Source organism: Schistocerca americana, chromosome 1 (assembly GCF_021461395.2).
Source record: "Schistocerca americana isolate TAMUIC-IGC-003095 chromosome 1, iqSchAmer2.1, whole genome shotgun sequence".
Taxonomy (NCBI): Eukaryota; Metazoa; Arthropoda; class Insecta; order Orthoptera; family Acrididae; genus Schistocerca; species Schistocerca americana.
The window spans coordinates 428,920,750-428,942,410 of record NC_060119.1 but is presented as its reverse complement, the minus strand read 5'-3'; the positions used below and the strand labels follow the sequence as shown (position 1 = coordinate 428,942,410).

The 21,661-nt window shown below is 39.1% G+C and overlaps 1 protein-coding gene across 4 annotated transcripts in view; it reads right to left on the bottom strand.

Moving 5' to 3' along the window:
* LOC124602602 (steroid hormone receptor ERR1) overlaps positions 1-21,661 on the bottom strand; it is a 385,569-nt gene that overhangs the window by 15,118 nt on the left and 348,790 nt on the right. For all 4 annotated transcript variants that reach the window (XM_047136335.1, XM_047136331.1, XM_047136333.1 and 1 more), the window contains 3 exons: positions 13,207-13,449; positions 10,020-10,181; positions 631-812 (listed from right to left, as the gene is read on the bottom strand). In XM_047136335.1, coding sequence (XP_046992291.1) covers positions 631-812; positions 10,020-10,181; positions 13,207-13,449 — 587 coding nt within the window. The remainder of the gene's footprint in view (positions 1-630; positions 813-10,019; positions 10,182-13,206; positions 13,450-21,661) is intronic.

Below are 21,661 nucleotides of genomic sequence, written 5' to 3'. Positions count from 1 at the left end.
TTTCTATTACTTATTTAATTTTATTGTTAAATCTTGAACCCTTTTTGTTGTATAGACACTATGGAGCACATTTCACAAAGTCTTCTGTTGTATATATGCAATGATTAAAACAGAAGTATAATAAAAAAAAATTACAAATATATTGCCAAGTTCTTAGGAAAATTTTAAATCATCTTGTTCATTAAATTAATTTAAAATAGCTGTATAAGAAACATATGAAACCCTGACGGATAGATATGCTTGGTTTCTGGGATTCAGGAAGGCACAATGGGCCCAGATCGAATCTACCTGGTAGATTAAAAATGAGGGCTGGTCAGTCTGGAGGTGGGTTTTAGACAGTTTACCACATCCAATTAGGTGAATACTAGGTTGGAGCCCACATCCAGCATCAGGTACAACTTTCGCAAACATTTTTCAAAAGTTTTCATATTTTCACATGGATAAAACTAGATGCAGAAAGATGAGGTACATAAATTTCATCCATGGGGAAAGGGGTAGTGACCTGAAGGGCATACAGTCATCCGCTATCACTAACACTGTCAAATTTAGAATAACATGTCAACCTAGTGAAGAGGTGGGATAAGGCCAAGAAAATGAAGAATACATAAGAAACACATGTAAGGTACTTACATGCTGATAAAGCTCAATGGCACCACAATCACGTGCAGCTTGTTCCTCTAGACTGAAATCCAATGCAAACCTGAGGCGACCACCAGATGTAAGTGATCGAAAGGTCAGTGTTAAAGTAAGGATTTCTGCCCAAGTACTCTGAAGTAGCCTCATCTGATCATTCAGTGACAATTCCATGAATCCTAGAACAGCAACATAATATTGTTAATCTTGTATAAAATCTGAAATAATCTGTGAGTAATTAGTAACACAATAAGAATTTGTAGCATCTCAAGAATGGATTATGTAAAATATAATACAATAGGAGAGATTATAAGCCAGCAAGATGATAACTGACACAATAGAAATGAAGCACCTATTGTAGCTTAGGCATTGGATGGTAACAGGTGGCCAAATAAATTTGGACATGGACTCCACAGATGGAAAGGAAGAGAGGGCATCCATCTACAGCATGGAAGGAAGGTAAATAGCATTTTTAATATGATGATAATTCAGGAATCTAAAATAAATCAAAGAATACATTAGGAGAGTGAAACAGCTTCACTAACTAGGTCTGTGTGATATTTTTAATGATAAAAAAGACTGCATTATTGATAATAGTTTTGATAATTCATGTAAATTAAAACCAAATATATTTCTTTTCCTAGACCTATAATTATAATGTATATAAATCTGTATCTCACTTTGCTGCCACAAAAGTCACTACATTTAAAAGTTACTGTTTTTTTCTTCAGTTACCATATTCAGCTGCTATGTCATCAATAGCACAGCTGTACATGTTCATTAAAACTATGAGGTAACAATAATGGAAATATTTGGATGGAAAAGTACATGAAATACGGGAACGACAACCACTTACCTATAAAGGACTGATGCACGGTGCACAGAAACATGTAACAAAACTCAGCAACACTAGCCTTCGAGCTCTTGCTCTTTTTCTAGTAAGAGTGCACACATTCACACAAAAAACCACAGAGACACCCAAATACACACTCGTTGGAGCAGCGAGACTCTGACAACAATTTTTGATAGGAAACTATCATCAATACAAATATGAAGAGTTTTATACAGAAGTACACCTTCTTAAATTTGACGGGCTCTATGATTAATTGACTGAGAATATTCATTCATCTGGTTCTATATATTCCACCACAAAGGAGGACCTTAAGGAATGTGGAATGAGTCAAGGTACACATTAATAAAAGCAGCTTTTAGTAATAGTAAAAAATGTTGTTTAACTGACATCCTTTTTTCCAGGAGTAATACTCTCGCAAGGCACGTGGGACAATTTATGCAAAGTTTGAAAGGTGGGAGATGAAGTACTAGCACAAGTGAAGCTGTGTGGACAGGTTGTGAGTCTTGATTGGATAGCACAGTTGGTAAAACACTTCCCCACAAAAGGCAAAGGTACCACGTTTGAGTCCTGGTCTAATATACAGCTCGAATCTGCCAGGAAACTTCAAATCAGTGTAAACTCAGCTGCACACTGAAAATTCACTCTGGAGATTTAACACTATGTGTCACACAGAAATGGACTTCAAAGCTGACAAAGAAACTGACAAGGGGAGGACTCAGGATTGGGGATTGGGGAACACAGTGAATAGTGTAGTTTAAGGCGCCAGATATGTCACGCTAAAGCTGCATTTACACCAAGTTTAAAAACCTGTTTCTATTCGCAAAATTGTTTGCAATATGTTGGCAGAAATGTTCATTATTTGCACTAATAACAATCATTCCTAAATATGTATTCACATTTTCTGCTATGCTGAGCTGGCAGCAAATATTTCGCATTGTGTATGTACATGAAGAGCTACAGTATGACAGGTGAAAAGAAATAATTAATTATATGTGGTACTGCATTAATAATACTTGACAAAATAAGCAGATGAAGAAAAAGATGTACCCATTGTTGATGGACAAAAATATGTGTATAATAAGCGACTGTCCCGGAACTTCAAATCAATTGCATATTGCCTGTCTAATGTCTTTGAGGGGCACAAAAAATTATATTTTCAACATTTCTCATAATTATTGACCAAATTAAAAAAATTATAATGCTGTCATAATACACTCATTAAGAAGTATAATATGAGATTAAAAATTTAACACAATAATACAAGTATTACAGATAGAAACTGTACGTTTGTATTGAGGCAGCATAACTGATGGCAGGCAAATAATTGGACTTTATTGATCCAATATTTGATAACGAGAGCACTTAGTGACTTCCAGCAAATTTTGCACATAATTTCACACTTTTTCCAGATTTTTTTCTTGCTGACAGCCCACATAAAATGATGGATGGAAAATAGTTTATTGCTTACTATATCTTTGCTTTTGCATCAGACATGATGTTTTAATTTATTACTTTTTTTACTAGTACCTTTATTCACAACACAGTTTGCAGACCATATTTACTTATACCATTGTACATATCTGCAGGTATGCAGGAGAGCTTCTGTGCAGTTTGGAAGGTAGGAGACGCGGTACTGGTGGAATTAAAGCTGTGGGGACGGGGTGTGAGTTGTGCTTGGGTAGTTCAGTTGGTAGAGCATTTGCTCGTGAAAGGCAAAGGTCCCAAGTTTGAGTCTCGGTCCGGCACACAGTTTTAATCTGCCAGGAAGTTTCATATCAGCGCACACTCCGCTGTAGAGTGTAAATTTCATTCTGGAAACATCCCCTAGGCTGTGGCTAAGCCATGTCTCCACAATATCCTTTCTTCCAGGAGTGTTAGTTCTGCAAGGTTCACAGGAGAGCTTCTGTAAAGTTTGGAAGGTAGGAGACGAGGTACTGGCAGAAGTGAAGCTGCAAGGATGGGGCGTGAGTTGCGATTGGGTAGCTCAGTTGGTAGAGCACTTGCCCGCGAAAGGCAAAGGTCCCGAGTTCGAGTCTCGATCCGGCACACAGTTTTAATCTGCCAGGAAGTTTCATATCAGCGCACACTCTGCTGCAGAGTGAAAATTTCATTCTGAAAACATCCCCTAGGCTGTGGCTAAGCCATGTCTCCACAATATCCTTTCTTCCAGGAGAGCTAATTCTGCAAGGTATGCAGGAGAGCTTCTGCAAAGTTCGGACATTAGGAGACGAGGTACTGGTGGAATTAAAGCTGTGGGTACAGGTTGTGAGTCATGCTTGGGTAGCTCAGTTGGTAGAGCACTTGCCCATGAAAGGCAAAGGTCCCGAGTTCTGTGTCTCCGTCCAGCACACAGAATTAATCTGCCAGGTAGTTTCAGCTCTAGGATAGCTGGCACCTTTAGCTGCATCTCCATTCTCAAAGCCCCATCCTCTCATTGTGAGAAACAGGTTTTGACAAGGCCCCAGAATAAACAAGTCATATGTCTGAATGAAAGATATAATTTCCAAAAAGGCATACTACATTGGATTTATGGCCAAGTAATTTGGATGCAGTATACAAGGCTGCAGGCCCCAACTGGTAGCTACTGCATACCCATGAATGGATGAATGATTGTAGGATCACTTGTTCAGATGGATTTAAATCCAGAGAAACACAAATGGTGAACCCCTGAAGTCAGTTGGCTGGCAAGTGGTTGGGTGGTGTTCTACGGAGCCATCCTGCAGAAGAATACCAAGAAATCATGATAGTAGTACTTGACTCACAGAGGGGAGCTAGTACCAATGATAGCAGTGCTGTGTATGGCAAACATAGTCGCCACCAGCTACCATGGCAGCTGCTGCAGGGTGATGTCCCACAGTTGTGTTACTGGCAGCCTGGCAGCGCAGCAGCCTGTGGGAAGACACTGTGTGGATTGTGGCTGGGCTGCAGGTGCCGTCCATGGTTGCAGCACGAAGGATAGTCTAATTCACTTCCACTTCTAATATTATATTTATGAATATTACTGTTCTCTTCAAATTGTGTTTGATTGTTGACAACAAACTTGACAAGGGAGCAAATGTTCTGTGACGCTACTGTCAGTAGGCCCAATTGTTCAAATGAACTTCGTACAAGAGGTGCTGGAATGGAGAGCATATATTATCCTTATTATATGCATAAGTGCAACAACTCTTTCTTCCTCAGTGGCAAGTTACCTTAGTATATCATACCATAAGACATCTGTGAATGAAGATAGGAAAAGTAAGTTAACAGTTAACTTTCTGGCATTTTTATCTCCAAAATCTGATATTATCTATAAGTGAAAAGCTGCAGAGATTAGAAATTCCTGAAGATTGGTAATATCCCACTATAATAGACAGTGTACTTTGAGACATATGAGGGTTATGCTAGAAGGTTTTAGCAGAAATTCATAAAACAATTATTTACAATGTAACTGTTACAAATTTCAAAATGCTCTCCATGACCATTAATACATTTTTCAGTCTTTGAAACCACTTGGGAAATGTCTCAGTCCAAGCTTCTTTATGGAAGTCACTTAAGCACTGTTGTATGCTGTGCTATCTTCTTGATCAGATAACAACTGTTACCAACAATTTTTTCCTTCATCTTTGGAAACACAAGGAAGTCACATGGGGCCAGGTTAGATGAGTAGGGTGGGTGCAGTAAAATATGCGCTTTTCCCTTCTGTTCTGGCAGCAACATGTGCTGAGGCATCATCATGATGCAGAAGAAGGTGCCCACTCTTCAACTTTGAATACTATGACCGCATATGGTGATGACTTGCAATAGACATTCAATCACATATCACTCAGCATTGACTATGCAACATGTCAAAGTCACAGAGGTGAGATGACACATCATGGTGAAGAAAATGACCACCATCTTCTTTTCACATTTGCTGCTTCTCCGGACTTTCTTGGTGGTTCCTCACCTGCAAAGCACCATACTGAAGACTGCCTCTTCAATTTATAGTCATAATGGTACACCGACATTTGGTCACTTGTGACATTGCATCTTTGTATCATCCTTCATCAAATTTTTCAAGCCTAAAATGACATCATTCTTATGTGTTTTTGGGCTTCTGTCAAGGTGTGTGGCAACCTAGTCACATCTCTCAGTTAGGTCTAAAGATTGTGAATGATAGTCTGTGCCACAATGGATCCAATAATTAATGTGCCTGCAATGTTACCAAATGTGGGATGAGGGTCATCTTTGATTGTTTTCCTCACAGCACCAATGTTTTCTTATGTCTCTGCCATCACTGGGTGACCAGATGAGGTTCATCTCATTAGCCCTTGAAAAAACATGAAACCAATTTCCACCAGTGGCCCTAGAACGGGAAGACTCACCAAACACGTGTAACAGAGAAGAGTGGCATTCTTCTGCAGTTAACTTCTCTTTATAGTCATAATAAATCATTGCACAAAAATCATGGCATGAAAGATCCATCTTGCACTGTGTCAGACTCAGCATTGCCTGTGTCTTCACTCACCATTCACAGCATGGTTTGAAATCCAGTGATAGGGTAACTGCCATGCACATGCCCCACGATCAAGAAACAAAGCTCTTTCAAACTGAAATAATCCCAGTGTCATCAGACTTCCAGTTTAATTGCTGCTAAAAACTTACGGCACAGCTCTCATAGAAGCTAGCCCACACATGGGCAGTACAGTTATGGTGTATGGTGTCAAAATCTTATCAGATCAGGACGGTCTTTTAGCTGTGTTATTCAGATACTGCTTTCAGTTGAACTTGCTTGAGGTGCTGTGTTAGTGAAGCTCCATTCTTCTTTGACTACCAGGGCACATCTATTCATTAGTAGCATACATCACCCATTATAGAACTTGACAATGGTGACGATGATCAACCTTTTCTACAAAGAGCATTTCTAGTTCTCAGATTTCTTTCCCAGTGACCTAGTGCTCCACAAAGTAGCCTCCCTCTCTTCACTTGTGTGTGGGCCACGCAATAATTTTCATTGTTTCGTCCCACATTCAGACATCAAACAATTATTGTTGGTGCTTATTTCGCTTACTTGACTTTTGTGTGTACCTTCCTTCCGTTATAAGACATTGTGCCTACTTGCTTTTGCTAACTGGTGCGTCTGCATTGCCAATGGTCATTGCATATCGCATGCTTTCAAATTCTTTGTTAATGCATATTTTCTGTGGAAGACAGTGCTTGCATGAATTACATGTAACTCACTACTTGGTCTTCGGTCAATGTGCAACACTTCTCACATGTGTATGCATAATTTTTACTCTATCACATGCAATAACAACATATCATATTTGATTACTTATTTTGCCTGGTTTCTGTTTACTGTATGGCGCAAATTGTTTTGTTGCCAGAATGACAGGGTTCTGAAAAGTTAGAAAGTTGTGTTATTAACTGAGAACATTCAGTTTCTATTTCTTTCACTTGTCAATTCTGGGAACTATTTCATGTGCATGAAGACTAGAAGTTGTTTGTACATTTTTATGGATATTTGTGAACTTCATCAATAAGGACTCGAGATTTTAGGTTCACTATTCCTTTTGTTGTTTTAGAGGTGTAATTGTCTGTGACAAAACAATGTTCTCATGAGAAATTTAGTCTCTGATAGGTACTGATAGTTTGGTGTTGGTTGGTTTTGACCTTATGTGTTTGTGTGAACAGATAGACTGTGCACAGATTTTCAGATGAGAATTTGAAGTTCTCAGACATTATATGAAACAAAATCCTCTTACTGTGTCAGCACTGTCAAACATACAAATGGCGAGAATGGAAATGTCGTGTGGCTAGGGCCTCCCGTCGGGTAGACCGTTCGCCTTGTGCAGGTCTTTCGATTTGACGCCACTTCGGCAACCTGCAAGTCGATGGGGATGAAATGATGATGATTAGGACAACACAACACCCAGTCCCTGAGTGGAGAAAATCTCCGACCCAGCCGGGAATCGAACCCGGGCCCTTAGGATTGACAGTCTGTCACACTGACCACTCAGCTACCGGGGCGGACATGGTAAGAATGAGAGACAGAGATTGATTCATCACATGTTGTGAAGAAGAAAGCTGTCAGCCAAGTTTCAAGGATATTATCTGCTCATTTGTCATGACTGAGCTAGCATTGGAACTGTAACTGACTGTGTTACAGAGCAGCAGACACATAGTTGCTCCACACCATTACTTGCTTGGTTCAATGTGAGGCAGCACCACTTCAAATGTAGGACATGTCTACACAGCTTCTTCCTCAAGTACAGCTCTTACAGCATACCTCTGGGCTTCTCATCTGGCAGCACATCAATCCCAACACTGCCTCTGCTCTAGCATGGATGACGCGATCTCCGTCTCTTCTGGAGTTCAATGATGCCTTGGATTAATGATTCACCTTCCTTGCACAACTCGCACACTTCCTCCTCATCCCTGCATACTGCAAAGAGGGAGTGTCTCCTGGCCTCCTCTGGCAGCTCAGCCTCCTGCGTTGCCTCCTTGGTTCCATCATCTACAGTGACCCCAGCACCACCGCAGGCCCCAATGCCTCCATGGGCTCTGGCGCTTGCACAGGCACCAATGTCACCAGTGCCCTCGCCACCCTCTCTAGTGCTTCCTGTGCCCTCAACACTCATCTCCTCCATGAACTCCCTCTCTTCATCCAATGGTGGAGTCACTCTGCTCTCTTCTGACTCTCCCGTCCTTGGGTTATCACCTCCTGACAAGTCATCCTAGGTTACACCTTCCTTGCTGCCAGCTGCCGACACTCAGTCCACATTCTTGGTGCCCTCCTTCCTCTCCTGGGCCTCTTTCCTTCTCAATGTAGGTCACATTCACATCATGCCTTTGCTTTCTTCTCCAACAAGCAATTTCACAGCATGCACCGCACCTTCTCCTCGACCCTGCCCAGTGCCGACCCACCCTGATCACTGTCCCCAGATGTCTCTGATCACCATTGTCTGCTGTGATCTCTGGGGCCTCATACTCCCAGCTGAGTGCCTGTCTCTTCTCTTCAGGGCTCTCTCCAGGGGACACCAGATGGACTTCTTAGTGCTCCTGTTCTCTGGTCTTGGAAGTTTCAAAACAAGCTTGGTCCTGCTGTCTTCATCAATCCCCCCTTTGGAAGGCAATTCTTCTCCATGATGGTTTCACCATCTCTCCTTTGGGGAAGAAAGGGTGATGTATCCTCGGTTGTCATTTACATTACAGCCATCAACCCAGTGAGATGGGTGCGCCATTTCCTCCATAGGAAGAGGGATGCTGTAACTTTGGCTAGCACCTGCAGCACAACCAACAACTACATAGTAGCTGTGTACCACATTTCCTGCCCTTGCAAGGTGCCAGCAACACAAACATGGGACATCATGCCTACAGCAGCCACCACCACAGTATCTGGTGACATTATGTTTGCTGTACACAGTGATGCTACAGCCAGCACTAGCTTACCACCACAAGTCATGTTCCAGTAGCACAATTTCCTGGTGTTCTTCCACTGGATGAATTTATAGGATGTCTTCCACCTGCAAGCCAACTGACATCAGAAATTCAATGTTTATGGTTTTCTGGGCTTAGCACAGACTCCACAATTGGTCACACAATTGGAGCTCCATTTATGAGCACACAGTACCAACCAGCCAAAGCTTATTGTCTTGCATACCGTATCCAAACAGTTGAACCATCACTAGTGCATCAGCTACGAACTACATCAATGTATAAACATTTCCAGGCTACCTCAGTGTTACCCTCAACGGACAGACAATGTACTTTGAGGTATAGAAGCTAGTCCATGTGTGAGCTGCATGGTTATCTTGTATGGTGTGAAACTCTTTTCAAATCAGGCTGATCTTTTAGCTGTATTAATCAGAAGCTGCTTTCTGTTGAACTTGCTTGAGGTGCTGTGTTAATAGAGCTCCATTGTTCTTTGGTTACCTGTACACATCTATTCATTAGTAGCATGCATCATCCACAATGGGACTTAACACTTCAGTCCACCTCAGTTTATTCATCCATATAATTCTTTGACAATTTGCTTAGTGATATAACAAATTTAACATATAATAAAATTAACTTAATACACAAACTGAAATCATATTTGCTGGACAACTCCTCTTACATCATAGAAGAATTTTTGAAGCTGTAATAATATAAAGAAAAAGGGACAGAGATGTGTGGGGTGGGGGGGTGGGGGGGGGACTAAACATAATTAAGTATAAATCACTTTACATGAAAAATAAAAGTAGCTTATGACAATCATATAAATGGTCAACATATTGCCATACTTTTCACTGGGGAAACTGAACTAAAATTGTAAAATTGACTCATTCCACATCATAGCAAGAGATGACTCATTCCACATCATAGCAAGAGATCACAATTATGATCCATGGAACAGGCAAATAACTGAATTAATCTACACAAGCTCTTAAAGGCCAAATTTAGGTCAACACAATACTGGTTAATGACTTTTCCCTCTACATTTGACATTATGTAATTTTATATATACATATATTATTTACACTGGTAACAAAAGAACAGAAAAATGTGTGCTCCATTATATGATACATACCCGGTATCTGCTTAGCCCAGCCAATGATGCCCACAAGCTCACGGTCATAAAGGTCACTAAGGGTGCTTATTGTCCGTAAGTCAGGATCGGATACTGTTGTGTCCGGAGATGCAGACAGCATGTCAGGTTCACAAGCTGATAATGCTTCTAAAATTTTGTTATCTGCCATAGAATACATAACTGAGATAGGATTAAAAATTGGTAAGCAATACCTGAAATATTTATACTTGATTATGGCATTCATGAGACTCAATTCATTACATTACACTTCAATGTTATAAACAGATGTGAAAACTCTGTAACAGTGAAACAAAAAACAGATGCAGAAATGCCTTACTCTACAATATGTCTTGTTCATATAATATTATCCCAGATTATTAGAAACTGATGTTCTTTTGTATATGATTCTTAATACTAAAATTAAGAAAGAGAGCAGATACACATATATAAATGATCACAGTGAAAAGAAATAAAGTACTACTGCTTATTTAAACTTACTTCACTTTTTGTGTATGGATAATTTCTTTTAAAGTTTTTCAATCCAATATCATGGCATGTGCAGTGCTTCATTCTTGTCAAGCCATTAGTCATTGATGGTATATCTCGTGGGGCAGCTGGGACATTGTAAAAGATGTTCCATATCCCGAACTTCACCACAGTTTCCCTTGTTGTTTGCTTCATCTTTGGAACCCCCATTTAATTAGATTTGTTTAGAGCAGCATTACATCCGTTCTGATGCAATCCACTGTTCTCCAAATCTTCTAGTTTGATTTATTGCCACTTAGCGTCTCTTGTGAGGCAGCATAATTCATCAAGGGCCTCATTCAGCTCAGTACGAAGAAATGTCTTGCAGGACTTAAGCCTGGGACATGGACCATAAGTGGCATGTATATTCTGCCGTGGAAAAGCAAAGAGCTCTAACAGTTGTTCTTAATACAGTTGGTCGGGCTACCCATTTACTATTTGTTAGTTTCCTCAAGATGATGTTCCTGGCAACAACCTTCTGGTGGGTATTCTCACAGTGATATTTGTATATCAGTGATTTGCCCTGCATGACACTCTGGTATGTTGGTTTGTCTGTGTGTCCCAAGTTGTTGCCATCCCAGATAACATTCAGCTTTCTTTTTCCTTGTTTTGGTGGAAGAGGAAAGTATTAAATTGTATCTTAAGGTGGTACGGTTTAAGGGAGTTCTCTTGGTAATTTTCAGACATGGTGTTTAACATGTTTTCCAATTTCCCTTTTAGTTCCTCAAAGCTCTTTCCTCGAGCGGTAATAGGGAGTTCACTGACATATAAGAAATAGCTAGTATGGTCTGGTGTTGGTGTATAGATTAAATAAAAGAGAGCCCAGGACTTTGTTCCGGGTGAGACCATTCTTTTGTCGATGCCATTTATTGTTATTGTTATTGTTGTTGTTGTTGTTGTGGTGGTGGTGGTGGTGGTGGTGTTCAGTCCAAAGACCTGGTTTGATGCAGCTTGCCATGCTACTCTATCCTGTGCAAGCCTCTTCATCTCTGAGTAACTATTACAACCTACATCATTCTGACACTGCTTACTGTATTCATCTCTTGGTCTGCCTCTATGAATTTTACCCCCCATGCTTACCTCCATTATTAAATTGGTGACCCCTTGATGCCTCAGAATGTGTCCTACCAACCAATCCCTTCTTCTAGTCAAGTTGTGCCACGAATTCCTCTTCTCACCAATTCTGTTCAATACCTCCTTATTACTCATGTGATCTACTCATCTAATCTTCAGCATTTTTCTGTAGCACCACATTTCAAAAGCTCCTATTCCCTTCTTGTCTAAACTGCTTACCACCCACATTCATTCCATATAAATACTTTCAGAAAGGACTTCCTGACACTTAAATTTACACTTGGTGCTAACAAATTTGTCTTCTTTAGAAACACTTTTCTTGCCATTGCCAGTCTACACTTTATATCTTCCCTATTCAACCATCATCAGTTATTTTGCTTCCAAATAGCAAAACTAATCTGCTACTTTAAGTATCTCACTTTCTAATCTAATTCCCTCACCTTAAACTGATTTAATTCGACTACGTTCCATTATCCTCATTTTGCTTTTATTGGTGTTCATCTTGAATCCTCCTTTCAAGACACTGTTCACTCTGTTCAAATGATTGTCCAAGTACTTTTCTGTCTCTGACAGATTTACAATGTCATCAGCAAATCTCAAAGTTTTTATTTCTTCTCCCTGGACTTTAATTCTACTCCAAATTTTTCTTTTATTTCCTTTACTGCTTGCTCAATATACAGATTGAATAATATCGGAGATAGGCTACAACCCTGTTTCATTCCCTTCTCAACCACTACTTCCCTTTCATGTCCCTCGACTCTTATAACTGCCATCTGGTTTCCATACAAATTGTAAATAGCCTTTCACTCCCTGTCTTTTACCCCTGCCATTCTTAGAATTCGAAAGAGAGTATTCCAGTCAACATTGTCAAAAGCTCAACATTGTCAAAAGCTTTTGGCCTTCCTTAAGGTCAGCTTCAACTGGTTTTTCCATTCTTCTCTAAAGGATCTATGTTAGTAGTTTGCAACCGTAACTTATTAAACTGATGGTCTGATAATTTTCACACCTGTCAGCAACTGTGTTCTTTGGAATCAGAATTATTATACTCTTCTTGAAGTCTGAGGGTATTTTTCCTGTCTCATACATCTTGCTCACCAGATGGAAGATTTTTGTCATGGCTGGCTCTCCCAAAGCTATCAGTATCTCTAACGGAGTGTTATCTACTCCCGGGGCCTTGTTTCAACTTAAGTCTTTCAGTGCTTTGTCAAATTCCTCATGCAGTATCATACCTCCCTTTTAATCTTCATCAACATTCTCTTCCATTGCCATTTATTATAGAATAAGAAAGTACTCTAAAAGTTGTTCACTTCTGTGGCTTGTACTGAAAGTATTCCATTTTTTTAATATTTCATGACACTGCACACTAAAGTCAATTATTTTATGAGTTTTTTACTATAAAATGTATATTTTGGGGGCACAAAAAACCTGAGAATTCATTTTCTTCACGGGATGCAATATTTCACTACTGAGACAAGAATCTCTCAATATGTTTACTGTAAAGTTAAATGCCATTCACAATCAAAAGTAACCAGCACACACAAAAGATAACACCCACCTTGAACCTGATAATGATTATGAACATACAAACCTTCAAGTGTTGGTGCTGGTTTCCCAGGTTGCATAGAGAAGTGTTGAGGTTGAGTACTTGGGAACAATGTGTCTGGATTTCGACGGTATTTCTGCCGCCCACCTCGCACTCTATCTAAACGCACACCTTCCTTCAGCATACCCATTCGCAAGCACTTCTGGAACCTACAGGCTTGACACGCTTTACGTCGGCGCTTGTTTATTTCACAGTCATTTGATGCAGGGCAGGTGTACTCAATGTTACCTGAAATAGTAATGTTTTGAATTTGTAATATTCATCTGAATATGAATCCATTTGCTTACATTACACAATAGTACAACATCAAAACAAGACAAATAAGCTCTTTAGTATAAATAATATTATTCTACAGTATAAAGGGTGCCAACATCATTCATTCAAAAGTGAATTTGATAAAAAATGGAGGAACACTAGTTTCATACATGTATCCAACATATCCTATTTTTTTATGTCAGATGCCCACACAATTAACAATATTTTCTTTTACTGAAACTTTAATTTTTCTCAACAGTCTTTGAAAAAGTCTTCAGATCCTCAAACATGGAAACTGAGTAAGGAATACATCTTAATGGAACATACTTAAAGCACCTTCATTTCCGCAGAAACACTATCATGCTTCTAGTGTAGATAAACTCCAACAATGAATAGAAGAGCTTAACAGAGCAAGTTTCAGAGTAGGTCTGAGAATTAACTGTAATGAACAAAGACATCAAGAAAAAAGCAGTGTAAATTAATAATGAAGTCACAGAACTAATTCACTATTTTTTGTATTTATAGTACTCAAAGAAAATAATTGGATGGACAGTAAACAAAATATAGGGAAGAGTATTCTGGTCTAGAGTACACTGATCAACTAAGCAAAGCTTCCCAACATAAGCTTCTTAAGTGTCTCCAAACTAAAATTTACAATAGTGTTTATTACCAAAAAACTTAGTGTTGTTCAGTGACCAATGGAAAATTGCACAGTGTGAACAACTAGGAAACAGGAAAACAAAGAAATGGACCAACTGACTAGAGTCTAATATGTAATTATGAGAAATTGATATTGAGGTATTCGTGGCAAGTAGTATGCTGAATGAGCTGCAAATGGTCCAAGGAAGTTCTTTTTTGGATTCCAAGAGACAAGAAACCAAGACATCAATGAGATGGAAGGTTACTGGTTTCATTAAAAAAACATGCAGAAGTATTGCTGCATTAAGCTGCAGATATCGTATGGGTAGAACCACTGGCAGAGGAGCTTACTTGCAAGAGAACAAGCCAGTGCTCCTGTTGAATTCATTCATCCTGAACCTAACCATGCACTTATGTCGAGAGTTGCTATCTGCTCAGCCATTAGCCGCCCACACCAGCCACATGCCGAGTATGTGTTTGGATGCTCCAAACCCCATGGTTCAGTTACCACAGAGAGTTTATTTGACTCAAGGGGTTCTGTTCCCCAGTTGTTAACAAGTCACTCATGGCCTGTGTAGTACCCATGCCAACTGTATCGAGTACTGGCATTTCACACATACTGCAGATAATAAAGTTACAAATGATTTCAAATTACAAATTTTGCATAACATTTCTAGATCTTTCCTTCTTTCCACCCTGAATTTTTCTAAGAATTAATACTAGAAGCATCTCAAATTATTGTTTCCTACTCTTCACCGACTGATAGCAGTACACATTTCATTTTTTTTTAATTTTTTTTTTAACCATGGTCCTTGCTGAGACGGAGTGGCTCATGTGCCTCAATAATACAGGCAGCTCTACCTTAATTGCAACCAAAATGGAAGGTTATCTGTGGAGCAGCCAGACTAACACATGATTCCAGAAGAGAGGCAGTGACCTTTTCAGTAGCTGCTGGGACAACAGTCTCAATAATAGACTGATGTGGCCTTGTAACATTAGCCAACAAGGTCTTGCTATGTTGGTAAGGTGAAAGCAAGGGGAAACTACACCAGTTGCATTTTCCGACGACATGTAGCTCTACTGTACAAAGCAATGATAATGACTTCTCTTGGGCAAATTATTGCAAAGGTAAAATAATCCCATATTCAGATTTCAGGGTGGCAGTTACTCAGAAGGATACTCTCAGAAGGAGAAACAAAACTGGCATTTTGTGGGCCATAGCATGGGATGTTAGATCCCTTAATCAGATAGGCAGGTTAGAGAATTTAAAAATAGAAATGGATAGGTTGAAGTTACATATTTTTGGAATCAGCGAAGTGTGGTGGCAGGGAGAACACAACGTCAGGTCAACACAAAATCAAATGCACGTAATGCAGAAATGGCCCTAATAATGAATAAGAAAATAAGAATGAAGGTTAGCTACTATTAACAGTACAGAGAATGCATTGTCATAGTCAAGACAGACACAAACTGAACCCCCGCCCCAGTAGTAGAAGTCTATATGCCTAATAGCTCTGCAGATGATGAAGAGATTGAAAGAATGTATGAAGAGATGAAGGAAATTACTTAGATAGTTAAGGGAAACAGAAAAATTTAACTGTGATGGGTAACTGGAATTCAGTAATAAGAAAAGGAAGAGGTGGAAAATAGTAGGGAAACATGCAATGTGGGAAAGAGGAAGACGTCTGGTAGAATTTTGCAAAGAACATAACTTAATAATCACCAATATTTGGCTTAAGAATCATGAAAGAAGGGTCTATATGGGGTAGAACCCCAGTGACACAGGAAGGTTTCAGAATGATTATACAATCATAAGATGACAATTTCATAACCAGATTTTAAACTTTAAGACATTTCCAAGGGTAGCTGAGGATTCTGACCACAATTTACTGGTTATGAATTGCAAACAACAATTGAAGAAATTCCAAAGGTAACATTGGACTAAAACAGGGGAAAGGAATTTCGTAGAAGACAAATGGGTAGCTTAGAGAGATGAAATAGTGAAGGCACCAGAAGATCATACAGATAAATGATGAAAGGATAAAATATAAAAATGGAGCAAATGAAGTAGGTGAGAGGGGACTCAAGACATTTAAAAAATGAAATTGATAGGAAATGCAAAATGGCTAAACAGGAATGGGTAGAGGACAAATGCAAGACTGTAGAAACATACATAAGTTGGGAAAAGATAGATGCCACCTGTAGGAAAAGTAGTTGTATGAATATAAACAGCTTAGATGGAAAGCCAGTACTAAGCAAAGAAGGGAAAGACAAAAAGTAGAAGGAATAAACACAAGGGCTATGCCAGGGAAATGAGCTTGAGGGTAATATTATTGAGAGAGAATAGTAAGTAGATGAAGATGAGTTGGGAATTATAACATTGTGAGAAGACTTTCACAAACCTCTGAAAGACCTAAGAAAAAACAAGGCCCCTGGAGTAGAATTTTTGAGATCCCTGGAAGAGCCATGAGAGAACTATTCAACCTGGTGCACAAGATACGCTGTATAAAGTAGGGGAAATACCTACATACTTCAAGAAGAATATAATAATTCCAAAGAAGGCAGGTGCTGAAGTGTAGGTCAGCTTGGGGTCAGGAAATGTAGGAACATGCGAGGCAAGTAACACAATCTTTGAAGTTCTGAAGGTAGCGGAAATAAAACACAGACTGAAAGATTATTTAAAACTTGTACAGAAATCAAACTGCAGTTATAAGAGTGAAGAACATGAAAGGGAAGTAGTATTTGAGAAGAGAGTGGGGCAGGGTTGTAGCCTATGCCCCATTTTACTCAATCTGTACATTGAGCAAGCTGCAAAGGAAATGAAGGAGAAATTTGGAAATTAAAATTTGGGGAAAAAGAAATGAAATCTTTGAAGTTTGGTCTCGGGAAAGTGCAAAATGGGCTTCTGTTTAATAGGGTGCAGGACAAACACTGGACGAAGAAAGAGATAGCAACAACTAATATTATAGATCTAAACTGCTGCAAGTGTGATGGGAAAGAACCAGAGCTCCAGGTACTAATAAAAAGCATTATAGGCCCTCTGCTGTTCATTATCCATATAAATGGTTTAGGAGACAATCTGAGCAGCCGTGTTAGGTTGTTTGCAGATGATGCTGTCATTTATTCTCTAGTAGATTCACCAGAAGATCAAAACAAATTGCAAAACGATTTAGAAAAATTGGCAATTGACCCTAAATAATGAAAAGTGTGAGGTCATCCACATGAGTACTAAAATTAAAACATTAAACTTCAGTTACACGACAAATCAGTCAAATCTAAGGGCCATAAATTCAACTAGATACCTAGGAATTACAATTATGAACAACTTAAATTGGAAAGAACGCACAGAAAATGTTGCGGGGAAGGTGAACCAAATACTGCGTCTTGCTGGCAGAACACTTAGAAGATGCAATGTATCTACTAAAGAGATTGCCTAAACTATGACTGTCTGTCGTCTTTTGAAGTAGCTGTGCAGTGTGAGATCCTTACCAGATAGGATTAACAGAGTACATTGAGAAAGTTCAAAGAAGAGCAGCACATTTTGTATTATCAAGAAATAGGGGAGAGAGTGTCACTGGCATGATACAGGATTTGGAGTGGCCATCATTAAAACAAAGGCATTTTTCATTGTGACAGAATCTTCTCATGAAATTTCGATCACCAACTTTCTCCTCCGAATGCAAAAGTATTTTTTTGATGCCAACCTACATAGGGAGAAATGATCATCATAATAAAATAAGGGGAATCAGAGCTCACATGGACATATATAGGTGTTAGCTTTTTCCACATGCTGTTTGAGATTGGAATAACAAGAATTATTGAGAAGGTGGTTTGATGAAACCTCTGCCAGGCACTTAAGTTAAGATTTGCAGAGTATCCGCGCATGTGTAGATGTAGATGTAGAACTCAAACTGTTGTAAGCGCAGAAAGCTGGCTAAAGCTGGAAATAAGTTTACCTGAAATTTTTACAAATGAAGGAACCATGTGTAGAAAGGATAGATTAAATACTGTTGTTGGTGGACTGTTTATTGTTGTCAGAAATAGTTCACCTTCCAGTGAAATTGTGGTAGACAGTTCTCCAGTGTGGGTCGAGGTTTTACTTGACAATCAGAATAAATTTATAATTGGTTTCTTTTACTGACCCCCAACTCAGATGATACAGTTGCTGAACATTTCAAAGAAAACTTGAGTCTCATTTCAAATAGGCACCCCAGTCATACAATTATTGTTTGTGGTGACTTCAATCTACTCTCGATAGGTTGGTGAAAATTTATGTTTAAAGTCAGTGGTAGACATAAAATGTCATCCAAAATCTTACTGAATGCCTACTCAGAAAACGAAATGGAACAATTAGTTCAGCAGCCCACTCAAAGCATAAATGGCTGTGAAAACATACTTGAGCTCTTAGCAACAAATATCCTGACTAAATAGGGAACATCATGATAGATACAAGGATTGGTGACCACAAGGTTGTTACGGCTAACCTGCATACCATAACGTCCAAACCCACCAAAAATAAACACAAAGTACAGTAGAATCCCTGGTCTTGGCAGAGGAGGAAACAGAGTGTTCTGCCAACGCCTACATGGGCTGACAAGGTTAAGTGGGTCTCTCTTAGAGTGGTAAAGGCCTGTTTAACAAATAAAATGTAAACTAAGTCAGCTGCCGGGGCACTGTCTCCTAACACCAGGGGTAACAAGTCAGGGAGATAATGAGTCTGTCACAATGTGGCTATGTTGGGGCAGTCCACCAAAATGTGAACACTGTGAAACAGGAGCTATACTGACAGTGGGATGTTTCCTCACTATGGAGGAGTTGACCATGAGTCAGCCTAGTATGGCCGATGTGAAGCCAGAAAAGGACATTAGAGTCCTTGTGAGAGACCTCATGAAGGACATCAACAGATTCAAAGTCTCCTTTATCACCGGTAGTTCATTGAAGTTAGAGTGAGCCATTCCATGGGCACCTAAAACTTGACAGTGTAATACCGATCAAAGTTCTGTTTCCATAATACCAATCTCAAGAATCAGGTGGCCAGGCTATCAGTGAGTTCATTCCCTGGGATCCCAATGTGGCCTGGAGTCCAGACGAAGGTCACCGAGCATCCACACTGTTCAGGGCATACAGGGAATCGTGGATAGCAATGCAGGGAGTGATAGAATGGTTAAAGAGGTGGTATCACAGAAAATCAGCTCAATTTTAGAAAGCCCCAAGAAGGATTGTAATGTACTTGAAGATACGAAATCTCTCAGTGTTGGAGGAACTAAAACCTGACAAACTGCAGACATCTTGGCGTAAGCTTTGGCTGGATGTTATGATCAAAAATGAGCAGATTGAAGGTGAGCAAAATATTGACATGCAAGAAATCATTAAAGATCTACAAACTGTACAACTGAATGTCCCTGCCAGTGAGGTTGAGGAGTGGATTGCCCAATGTGACAAAGACTGCAAAAACAGCGAAGAGCTCAAGGACTGTTGCTGCTGCTTTGTAAAAGAATGGTGAAGAAACTGTGAACAAGGACTCAGACAGTGATGATGATGAACCCCACACCCAGATTTCATACATCGATACAAAGAGCACTTTTGATATTGCCCTACAGCACATCGAACAGAACTCACCTACAACACTTATGGACATTTTGTGGATGAAGACATGGAGGAATAGTGCAGCTAAGTTTAGAATTTCATTTGCTACACAAAAATCTATACCTGACTTACTTCCTATGTAATTTTTTACTAGTGTATAGGCTACCTTCAATTTTTACAGTACAACACATATGTACTGTACACACAGTACAGCACATATATACTGTGCAGTATTGCTCTTCTTCAATATGTAATAATAACAACAGCTTTTATGTAGCTTATTGCAATGCTTTATACATGGACATACAGTATCACCTTTTAGTTAAGAGATTGTTTATTTTAATGTAAATCTGTATTTTTCTGTACATTCTGATAATCTGACCTTTTTTGCATTCTGATCCATGACCCAATATCAAAGCTCATGGATTAGAGAGAGAGAGAGAGAGGCCAAATTTAATAGAACACAAAATCCCCAAATTTGTTGAAGTTTTACTGAAGCTCAAAATGTAGCATAAATTTTAATGTGAGAGGCATTTAATCATTTCCACAATGAAACTCTGTCTTGAAATCTGGTAGAAAACCCAAAGATATTCTGGTTGTATGTAAATTACATCAATGGCTATACCCAATTAATATCTTCACTGCACAATAACAATGGTGATGTTATTGATGATGCTTCCACTAAGGTAGAGTTACTATACATGATTTTTTGAAATTCCTTCCCAAAAGAAGACAAAATAAATATTGCAGAATTCAAATCAAGAACAACTGCCAACATGAGTAACTTAGAAGTAGATATCCTCAGTGTAGCGAAGCAGCTTACATCACTTAATAAAGGCATGGCCTCTGGACCAGATTGCAAAACACTCAGGTTCCTTTCAGAGTATGCTGATACAATAGCTCCATACTTGGCAATCGCATACAACCACTTGCTAGTGGAAAGATCCGTACTCAGAAACTGAAAAGTTGCATGAGGCAGACCAATACCCCAGAGCAGAAATAGGAGTAATCTGCTGAATTACACATCCATATCACTAATGTTAGTTTGCAGTAGGATTTTGGAACATATAATGTGCTCAAACATGATGAATTACCTCAAAGAAAATGATTTATTGACAAACAACCAGCACGAATTCAGAAAATATCATTCTTGTGAAACACAACTAGCTTCTTATTCTCATAAAGTAATGTGTGCTATTGACAGGAGAAATCAAATTGAATCCACATTTTTAGATTTCTAGAAGGCTTTTGACACCATTTACTTCTAATCAAATAGCGTGCCTATAGAGTATCATTTCTGTTGTGGGACTGGATTCATGATTTCCAGTCAGAAAAGTCACAGTACATAGTAATCAATGGAAAATCATCAAGTAAAATGGAAGTAATATCTGGCAGTCTATAATGAAGTATTACAGGCTCTCTGCTTTCTTGATCTACATAAACAGTTTAGGAGACAATCTGAACAGTCCCTTCAGATTGTTTGCAGATGATGCTGTCATTTACCATCTTGTAAAGTCATCAGATGATCAAACTGAACTGCAGAATTATTTAGACATGATATCTGTATGGTATAAAAGTGGAATTGACTCTAAATAATGATAAGTGTGACGTCATTCCCATGAGCACTAAAAGGAATCCACTAACTTTTCATTTAGTGATAAATCACACAAATCTAAAGGCTGTAAACTGAACTAAATACTTAGGGCTTGCAATAATGAATTATTTAAATTGAAATGACTGCATTGAAAATGCTGTGACAAAAGCAACACAGAGACAGTGATTTATTGGCAGAGCAGTTTGAAAATGTAACAGGTCTACTAAAGAGCTGGCTTAAACTATGCTTGTCCCCATTCTTCTGGAGTACTGCTGTGTAGTATGGTATCTGCAGCAGATAGGATTGACAGAGAAATCATAAAAGCTCAAAAACGGGCATTTAATTTTGTATTATTGTAAAGTAAGA